The sequence below is a fragment of the Myotis davidii genome, unplaced genomic scaffold (genome assembly GCF_000327345.1).
Source record: "Myotis davidii unplaced genomic scaffold, ASM32734v1 scaffold174, whole genome shotgun sequence".
NCBI lineage: Eukaryota > Metazoa > Chordata > Mammalia > Chiroptera > Vespertilionidae > Myotis > Myotis davidii.
The window spans coordinates 1,739,368-1,749,691 of record NW_006289087.1 but is presented as its reverse complement, the minus strand read 5'-3'; the positions used below and the strand labels follow the sequence as shown (position 1 = coordinate 1,749,691).

The 10,324-nt window shown below is 48.8% G+C and overlaps 1 protein-coding gene across 1 annotated transcript in view; it reads right to left on the bottom strand.

Moving 5' to 3' along the window:
• The window catches only part of LBR (lamin B receptor), a 17,196-nt gene extending 8,602 nt beyond the window's left edge, over positions 1-8,594 (bottom strand). The window contains exons 1-7 of the mRNA XM_006761320.2: positions 8,381-8,594; positions 6,476-6,679; positions 4,905-4,988; positions 4,487-4,679; positions 2,978-3,174; positions 989-1,043; positions 473-671 (exon numbers count right to left, since the gene is read on the bottom strand). Coding sequence (XP_006761383.1) covers positions 473-671; positions 989-1,043; positions 2,978-3,174; positions 4,487-4,679; positions 4,905-4,988; positions 6,476-6,679; positions 8,381-8,545 — 1,097 coding nt within the window. The 5' untranslated portion in view covers positions 8,546-8,594. The remainder of the gene's footprint in view (positions 1-472; positions 672-988; positions 1,044-2,977; positions 3,175-4,486; positions 4,680-4,904; positions 4,989-6,475; positions 6,680-8,380) is intronic.
• Between the last annotated feature and the right edge of the window lie 1,730 nt (positions 8,595-10,324).

Sequence of the window (10,324 nt, the reverse complement as noted above, 5' to 3'; positions counted from 1 at the left end):
CCCCCGAGCAGGAGGACCCGGGGCTGAGCAGCGGGGCGCCGGCTCCCCCCACAACCCCCACCATCCACCTGCCGCACAGTGTGGGGCCAGACTCCTGACTTTAAGGAACTAGAATACTTTTCAATGTAGACTTACAATGTTTCTAAATATGCAACTTAATTTTCTTAATGCTTAAATACTTTAGGTCAGAATCAACCAATTTGAAATCTCTTTGTTGTGCTGTTTTTTCAAAGGCTATTTACTACTTGGGACAAAATAATATTAACCTTTACTAAAATGTTACTATAAGTTACCAAAATGTCTTACTGTCATCAAATGACTAAAGAAGGGAAGAGAAACAAAGTATTAAGAAATATAATTTGTTTCTTTTTAAATTTTTTTCTCCATCTTTTTATTTGTCCTTATTTCTCTTCCCCGCCCATAAGCCCACGCCCGGGGGTGGGGGTAAGTGGGGGAGCCGCACTCCCCACACTGCTCACCAGAGCTGGCCGGAGACAGTTCCCCCCGGGGCGCACGCAGGCCCCGCGCGTAGAGATAAACACTCAAGCCGGCAGCAAACACGAGGGCCGCCAGTGCGAACTGAAGGAAATGGTGGTACACGTAGCAGAGGTCCACGCCCCAGAAGAGAGCGGCTCCCACGGCTGCCGACGTCAGGATGAAAGCATAGAACCCTTAAAAAAGGCAAGAACACCCCCGTCAGCCCAGCGTGCCTGTGAGATGGCTCCCAGTATAGAAGAACGCAAGGTTATTTTTAAAGTCCTAATTTCATTATTCAGGCCAAACATGCACAAACGTGAACAGATGCCTGTCTCTCAGATAACTTCTCAAATACTTTTACACGCTGGCTGCAGGTATGAAAGTTCACGTGCATGCCCTTCAGACCGAGAGAGGCTACTGTGTACTGTTCTGGTGTAATCCACTCTGGGCGTTTACACTCAACACTTCAGAGCTTTAAGTCATTAATTTGAGTCTTAAAAAAGGAATTCACCATTTAGCCTGTACTGGAGTCTTCTTCCATCGGCCAGCGGCGTTCCTTCTACCACCTTAAAAGAAAAGAAACTGAATGTGAAACCTTAGAAACAGCACTAGTGTCATATACTAGATGTCTCCTACTGTCACTCAAACCTCTTGTCCCAGGAGGACTGCCTTTTGGCAGGGACATTTGGCAACAGGTTTCAAATATCTTAACGGCAAACGCTTTGATGAAGCAAGCACACCCCCAGGAACTTGTCCTAAATATGAACCTAATCGTAACTGCTCCGTGTATGGGACCATCACAAGAGCCGCCCCACGTGCCACCACCAGGCCAGACGGGCTGTAGGAGCGCCTGCAGGTTCAGCTCACACTCAGAATCTCCAGGGACGGCCACTGCTCACTGGCGTGTGGGGGGCCTTTCCACCCGCTCTCCCGCTCGCCCACCCGCTCTGGCCCACACGCCAGCTGACGATACGCATGCAGATACCAACTTGCTCTGCCATTTACACACCTACGCTCCCCGCCTTAGTCATTAACGGGATGCCGTTTCCTCCCTAAGAGCCGGAGCACTTTGTTTTGGGCCCACTCAGTTCTTCTCAGACCCCCTGGTGCGCCCAGGCCACAGGTACCCGAGAAACACACCACCTGAGCAGGAGGAGTTCAAGGGAAAAGCCCTCCTGTTCAATGGCAGCCACGTTTACCACCCAAAATAACCACTGAAAATTGAAGTAAGTTTAAACTGCCAAATACTAACATGGTATCATTTTCCGTGGGCTACACTCCTTTACCCTTCCATTAGCTATGAAAGGGCACCCAGGAGAAAGGTAATACCGTTTCAGATCACAGGATTAGCAAAACCCACATGCTAATTCCAACTGACACTTACCTATTAAAGGTGTCTCACAAATACTGCGTTGGGTTTTTACCTTCTATTTCTGTGTGTGTGTGTGTGTGTGTGTGTGTGTGTGTGTGTGTGTGTGTATAGATAGATAGATAGATAATTTAGGCATCAGAACTGCTTTTCTTAATAAATCGTATCTAGTTTGAGCTCACCTTACCTAAATTAATCTGAATTTGTGATTTTCACTGGAGAGCCTGAATGTCTATATCACAGCACTCCTCGCTACAGCCAAGGATGCGGTGGTGAGATTCCAAATATGTAAGCCTGCAGCTCTAGCCCCGTCACTGGCATCCACCACTCCTAGCAAACTGATCCTTTGGTTTACAGACAGTTGGTACATTTGCAAAGCCCCAAGAACAAGATCTCTAGATGAATTATTTATTGCTTAGGGATCTCATGTTCCTTTCAGTCTATCCAAGTACTCTACTGAAAGAAGGAAAGACTACACTTAGCAACAAGGACAAATTTCAGACACTGCACGAGGCTGAAAGAACATTAAATGTTCCTGACAACAAATTTCAGAAAATCAGAAACTCATATTAAAAATAGCCTGGCTGGTGTGGCTCAGTGGTTGAGCATTGACCCATGAGCCAGAGGTCACCAGTTCAATTCCCAGTCAGGCTCAGGCCTGGGTGGCAGGCTTGATCCCCATTACAGGGTGTGAAGGACGCAGCCGATCGATGTTTCTCTTTCATCGATGTTTTTATCCCTCTCTCTAAAATCAGTAAAAAGGTATTTTAAGAATATATTTAAAAAATAAGTGAAAAGTGCAGGCTAAATCCACTAAGCTCAGTAGCTTATCAACTGATCACTTTAAATCCTGTATCTGAAATAACTTTTACTGAGGGGGGATTTTTTTAACCTCTACCATTAGGCTATTTTGCACAATAGTTTATTCTTTTCTACTTGGCTTGCAGTTACACAAGAAACCTCAATCCGAGTTTTAAGGTTCCCCTTAATAGGCAGGTGTTACAGGGTTCAAGGGCAAAGGCTTACCAGACTAAGTGAGAGTCGTTAGGAGCGAGGACAGCTGTGACCTTGTGCACGTGAGCAGGGGAGGGAGGAAACGCAGGGCCTGCCCCGCCCCCGGCAGACACTTACCTTCCCGATTGGCAGCGAGTAGAACAAAGCCTGAACACAAAACCAGAGGAGGTAGGCCCCAAACACTCTGGCTTCCCACAGATCAGACAGAGCTGGCAGAGGCGGCGGGAAGTTCAGAAGACTGGGCTCCCTCTGCCTGCACATCAACAGCAACAGGAAGAGGAAGGCAGGCAGGCCGAGCATGATAAGAAACGCACCTGCAGACAAGCAGGGAACATTCAAGGCTCAATTTCCAACCCAGTGTTTTCTGTTGTTTTTCTTCAAGAATCATTTGGGTTTTTTAAGGTCAGAACTCTAGTCTGGCCAGCTGCTTGAAACCAATTTTCAGTGTATCATCAAAAAGCCCTAATCTCAAGAGGTTAATGGGGAGGGGTGGCGGGGAGGACCTATGTAATACTTTCAACAATAAAGATTTTTTTTAAAAAAAGCTCTAATCTCTATCATGTCCTGTGGGCAAGCGACCCTGGTCCCACAGCAGAAACACAGCAGCTGCCCCGCACCGACAGCTCACACCCAAGCTCTAGAACACTGAAAACCCAGCAAATTAAGATCGGAACAGCCAACCATTACCAGCCTGGTCTTTGAAACTTGGTAAGTTTCTAACAATTAAAACAGCATCGCCTTCAGGTAACACGGCCAGACTGGATGCTGGACGCCATCTTTAATGGAGCAGCTAGACAAGTTACAAGATCAAGCAAGGAATCCTGCAGGACTTGGGACCATTTGCCAAGAAGTGCTTTCCTCTCCTGGCTCGTAAAACTCCAGCAGCACCACCCACTTAATAACTCCAAGCCTCTGAGCACCTCAGATCTTTCTCATAATCAACCCGCCCAGCAGGTGGGGTAGGCCCACGCCCCATCTCACGTCCACAGCCTCCCGGCTCCTGCCCACGCCGGCCCGTCACCTCAGGGCTGACGACCAGATTTCCTTGTCCCCGATCGTCCACGCCAACCTTCCTTCTATCGCTTCTTTGATCAAAACCTAACAGATTTGCTAAACATCTACAGCCACTCTGGCACCCTCTCTACTGCATTATAATCCTCAAAAATGCTCCCACCTGGCCAGCTGGTGTGGCTCAGTGTCAACCCGAGAACCAGTAGGGGGCCTGCAGGAGGCAGCCGATCAATGACTCTCTCTCTCTCGCTCCCTTCCTCTCTCTGAAATCAATATAAAGGCTCCCACCTCAGGTCTTTGGACCTGCTGTTCCTTTATTTTTTTTAATCTTTATTGTTGACCTCCTCTAGACTGCCCCCTCCCCTCCCGCCACCTTCACCACCCTATTGTCTGTGTCCTACGGGTTATGGGTTATGCCCATATGCACACAAAATCTTTGTTGATCTCGTCCCGCCCACCTCCCTCATTCATCCCCCCCTGCGCACCCCCTGGGCTCCCACCTGGCTCTTTGCCTGGCCCGCTTCAGATCTTCAGAGAAGGGCATTTCCTGTTTGCTTTATCACAACTCCCGCTGGCCCGGCCCCCGGCCCCCCTCAGCCCGGCTCTGACACCCACCAGGGACTCCTCCGAACTCCAAGTCCTTCGTCTGTGTGGCTGTCACTTCCCAGGTTCTCAACAATGTAGGTCCTTTCGTAACAATTTTTTCTTCCTCTAAGTCTATTTTTTTAAATTTGCTCTCTTCTCTTCTTGGACGAAGGCTAGGCTGTGTAGACGTGTAACTACTTTCTTGTGACAAAGGGAATTGTTCCTGGTTAAAAAGTAAAAGGCACTAATTATCTGTAATCAATCGTTATCATTAATGCTACCACATTAACTAACTCAGCAGCGTCATATAACCATAAACTAATAAGGATAAATTCATTAAATTATATTCAGTCCCAATGGGAAAAGATGTAAGAGGTACTGTGGTTTTCAACGCGCTTCCTTAGGGGAAGTCCCTTAACCAGGGGCCGAGGCGAGGTGAGCCGCATACCTGCGCGCTCCTGTGCGGCACGGCGTTCCGCGCTCGCTGCTCCGGCTCCCCGTTGTGCCGGCTGATGCTATTTCCAAACGGCTTCTAAATGGAAGGACATAAAGCACTTTAACCACACGAACCGTCACTTATTAAAAAGCAACCTGATGGTAAATCTTGACTGTTGTGATAAATAAAGCCAACGATTTTCACCGCTTTAATTCTGAAGAATTCAGGATACTGTTGTTAAAAAGGAAAAGGAGTAAAATTGACTAGAATTTCCCCATCTTCAAAAGATTGGATTTTACAGAATAGATTCCACATAAGTTCTTTCGTCTTTTAAGCATAATTAGACTCAATGTAATCATTTCATTGTTCAATAACAAATATGCTAATATTTACTATGAGAGTTAGGAGAAGTAAAAATTGGCCAATTATTTCATGAACTGATCTTAAAAAATGATGAGAAGACATTCACTGCCCCCAAAATAGCCTGTAATGGGAAGGTAAGAAATAGTGGGCACTTCTAGAGTGTTCCTAGGACCTACACACGGCCTCCTTTCTGAACTGCATGCTGCCTGGGTCTTCTGTGACCTTAACTCTGTCCTTGCCCTGACTCAGTCTCCTTCCCTGAATGTGCACCCTCCCCAGCAGCAGGCGGGTTTCTCATCAGAGGGGACGGGAAAGAGCATCAGCTTGCAGGAGATATTTCAGCAAAGCATGGCTGACATCTGTCACTTGCTCCTTTGTAAGTCAGTGGCAAACTATAATGCTAATAAACCAAGAGGAGGAAAACACATTAAAAACCCAAGTCTATCATTTGGGAGGCCAGCTGGCAAAGAACAGCATTGATACAGCATCAAGCTCCAGTTCAAATCCAAGTCTAACTGCAGCGGGCATGCAACATACGCTGAAGTTTACCCACGTGCCAGTGAGCCACTTGGCCGCAAAGCAAATGGACCCACCTAAAAACCACGGACAACTACACTCTGTTTTCAAATGTCCGACCGATGGCCCACAGTAACTACAAATGCAACCTGAAACATACTAGTCACGTAGCTCACCCTAAACCTGCCTACTGCAACTGACGGGATGAGAGCATGCTTCCCTTCCCCTATTAAGATGTCATACATTTGCCCTGACATGTTTTGCTTAGTGGATAGAGTGTCCACCTGCAGACTGCAGGGTCCCAAGTTTGATTCCAGTCAAGGGACATGCCCAGGTTGAGGGCTCGATCCCCAGTCAGGGGTGTGTAGGAGGCAACCAATTGATATTTCTCTATCCTCCTCCTCTAAAATCAATATTTTTTAAAAGAATATTAAGAAAAACACACACAATATTAAATAGGACTCTTTTAACTTAAAAACATTCTTTTTCATTGGCACTTAAAGGCGTTGTATCTTCTATTCCAAACATTCTTTTTTTTAATGAAATCTGCCATGATCATTACCTTAGAATTTGATGTTTCACTGACATTTTCATATTATTAACTGCAAATAATATGAGTAACCAGGCCCACAAAGGGAATTCGGAGCTTGGGCAGACTAAACACTGTGTAGGGATAAAGACAGCCCGAAGGCGTGCACACATACCAATACCAGTGGAGTCAACTTCACTTCCAACACTTCCTTCTTCATTTCCTTGATGTCCACATGGTGTGAGGCAGAGGCGGACCGGCGGGAACCCTTCGCTGCTCGGCCGGGGGAGCGGGAGCGCGACCTTGACCGACTCCCTCGTCGTCTGGACGGGGAGCTGGAAGTTGAGCCACTTTTCCTTTGCCTAAAGGAACCTAAAGGCTGGAGAGGGAGCAGAAGTCATACCACATGCAGAGAGACCCACATTCGAGAGGCAGCAAAGGCCATTATTGGTTCCATGAACGAACACCAGCCAGGAAATGCTGGGCCTGAGACGGCTGCTGAGCCAGCGGGGATGCTGCTCTAATGGCCCCTCTCTCAGGAGACAAATGCAGCCCTTCCTCTCCTGATTCTTCTTTGAAGCGTTGCCAGAAATGAATGTGTTTACACCAACTAGCTGTACGTTTCCCCAAGAACAGAGACAAGAAGAGTTACAATGACACTGACTAAAGCTGAGATGATGGGCAAAAGAAACCCGCACACAAACAACGGGAAGAGAAGCCCGTTTCACTCGGAACAACACCCACAGGCAGGCCTAGGAAAGGAGTGCAGCTTGGATACCTTATGACACTTCACCTGCCCTCGCCGGGGTTCCAGGGCCCCAGACCTGGGAAGGCAAACTTCCCGGCCAATCCCTCCCCCCACCGTTTCGGGTGGCCCCGGGCGCAGCGTGGCTGTCCAGTCTCTAACTGGTCGCAAACGAAATCAAAAGAAGAGACTTGGTGACACGTGAGCATGCTCTGAAGTTCCCATTCCAGGGTCGGGAAATCAAGGTTAGTTGGTGCACAGCCATCTCCGCTCCCCTCCGGCTGCCTGGAGCTGCTCCGCATGCGGACACGACAAGCCCACAAAGCCTGGGAGAGCCACTGTCTGTCCCTTTATTCAAAAGCTTTGCAGGCCCTGCCCTAGAGCGCTCACACTGCGGTGCCAAGGCTATGGGTGCAAACAAGGAACGGAATTGCAAATAGGTGTGTAGAAACTTTTATAGCATTTTGACAACGGAATTTTATATCTATTGAACCCAATAATAAAAAGAACTTATTTCATACATCTTTTTCCTTTGTGAGTACTTCTACGTCACGGATCAGATGCTTTAAGGCCCAGGCCCTCACCAGATAGGGTGGAGAGGCCAGACTCAAATCCAATGAATGTCACTCTCCTGATTGAATCCCGTGTTCGGGATGAAGCCCTAACCCAGGGGTCCTCAAACCTTTTAAACAGGGGGCCAGTTCACTGTCCCTCAGACCGTTGGAGGGCCGGACTGTAGTTTTAAAAAAAACTATGACCAAATTCCTATGCACACTGCACATATCTTATTTTGAAGTAAAAAAACAAAACGGGAACAAATACAATATTTGTATTTGCGTGTGGCCCGCGGGCCGTAGCTTGAGGACCCCTGCCCTAACGCCTCCAATTCTGACTCCCCCTCCGCTGTGCCTCGCCCCCACACCCTGGCAGCACCTGTGTCCGCCAGCCAGGCCTCTGGCCTGCTGCCCTCTGCGGAGGCCACCCCTCCGGCACCTGAGCTTCCTATTCTCTCAGCACTCGGCTCAGGGGCCACACCTCGAGGAGCCTTCCCTAACCCCCAAATGCCTGTCACCCCACGGATGAAACCAGGACCGACCCGGGAAGCATCGCCTTCTCCAGGGGCCGGGCATCTTCTCAGGAACAGGGCGCTGTGTCTCACTCACACATTCCCGGAGCCAAAACGGTATCTGACCCCGAGCAGCAGCACGACCCTGCACCTTCAAACGGAGCCAGAACTGACTGCTCTAACCTCAAAACCACACCCACAGTCAGTTACCGCCCCCGCCTCCCCTCCCCCCCCAGTATAAACACTCGGGGACCCAGAGGAGCACTCACCTTGATGTCACTCTCCTTCAGCTCCAGCTCCGTTCCGTCCTTGTATTTGACCGTGTAAAGCTGGGACTTGCTGTCATGGCTCAGAACCTCCACTTCATAGTACAGTGAACTCCCAGGCCACCGGCCCCTTACCACCTCGCCGTCCGCGAATTTCCTACTTGGCATTTTTGCAAATCAGTCTGAACAGTTTTAAAGATAAAAAAGGGGGAGTCAGTGCAATACACACTTACATTTGTCCTTTTTTTCCCCCTCAGATTGGACACTAAAACACAACTCTCCAAAACTTTAACTGGTCAAGATTTCAGGGTCAAAAAGATCATTGGAGGGGAGGGTGTACCCCTCCCCTTATTTTAAAGGTGAGAAACGAAAGCTAAAGGAATGTGAACTGTTTTGTCGAGTCAGCACAGTACAGAAGTGGCCCCTCTGCCTGTCGTGTCTCCCTGGGAATCACTTCACACAGGACAATTCCGTCCCTGGGGCCCGTGTGACACTCAGGGCTGCCTGTGCGAAACGCTATCACCGCCGGTGACCACACTACCTGCCAATCAACAAGGCACAACCTCACGAAGGATCCGTTTTCTGATTTATAAATGTGTATCTAGTCTTACAAAGACTTAAAAAAATATATTCGGTTTTTAAGTATAATTACCTTCATTAAAAACAACAAACCATGAAACAGTCTGTCTAGAAAAATCAAGAATGTATAATTAGCATTATTATAACCCGTCAAACAGGGAGGGAAAAAATCCAAATCTATAATGAACAGCAAATTTGGGGGGCCTTTCTTTCAAGTTTTCAAGTCTTGCAGCTGAAGTTCCAAATGCATACCAAGTTGCAGCCAACCTCGTACCCGGGCTGATGCACACCTGGCCTTTACCCGTTACAACATGCTTCACCACTGAACCAAACACGGCCCACAGAGCCTTGTATGAACGACGCTCAGAAGCCACACGCAACCTACAGAAACGGCTCCTTACATGAGGCCTGTTTGCCCCCCTTTTCTAGACATCAGCTGACGGCTGGGCGCTCCAGCTCTTCGGTGGTGAACTTCTCCCTCCTGCCCAGCAGATTCACTCCGTGCCCCTGACCTCCAACACCAACCACACTAGCTGGGCCCAGGCTAAGCAGCGGGCGGTTACCATGGAGACGTATGCCCCGTAAATCACCTTCTTCTCACCAACTAAGCAAACCCCGACCAACACCTGAGCATAATACGCATGCTTACCCAGCTCCAGCAAAGAGCGGATTCTGTAACAAGAACAACATTCGAGAACTTCTGAAGGCCGTGGAGTTGGGAAAGGAGAAAGCTACCCTCCCCAAGAAAACACTCTTTGATAAGCACCGCGTTTCTGCAGTTAATCACCTGAGAAAAAACTTAATAAGCTTCACTCGTTGGGAAAGATAGCAGCGAGGTTGGGAGATGAAAGGAAACACAACTGCTGATCTGGGGATTAGAGGGTGTCAGTTCATTCACAGTCAGGTAATGGACAGCTTTCTTCCCAGCGCCTACCCAGATAGCGAGATAGCGAGATGGCTGGGGGGTGATGAATGGGCTGGGGCCTGGGGCCCAGGGCAGAGGAGCCCAGCTCTGGGGACCAAGTCCCATCTGGCTGAGGAGTCACCAGGGGCCCTGGGGAGGCAGGGGCAGCGGACACCTTGGGGCAGGGAGGAGGGGCACAAAAAAGGAAGGTGACAACAGCAAGCTGTGCCTATTTCAACATGTAGCGTGAGCCTCCGAGTTCCAGGAAAGAGGAAGGAAATGCGCCCTCCTCCTCTCTTCTCTGCACCCCACTTCTCCCTGGGCCCCCCAAAATCACACCCCTGTGACTGATACCAGTTCTCCAAAGCCGGCCCGCCAGGGGTGAGAGAAGGCAGCCACATCTTTCTACGTAAAGATGCCACTCAAGTTTCAAACAACTCTGTCAACTTCTGAAACGGCCCCGA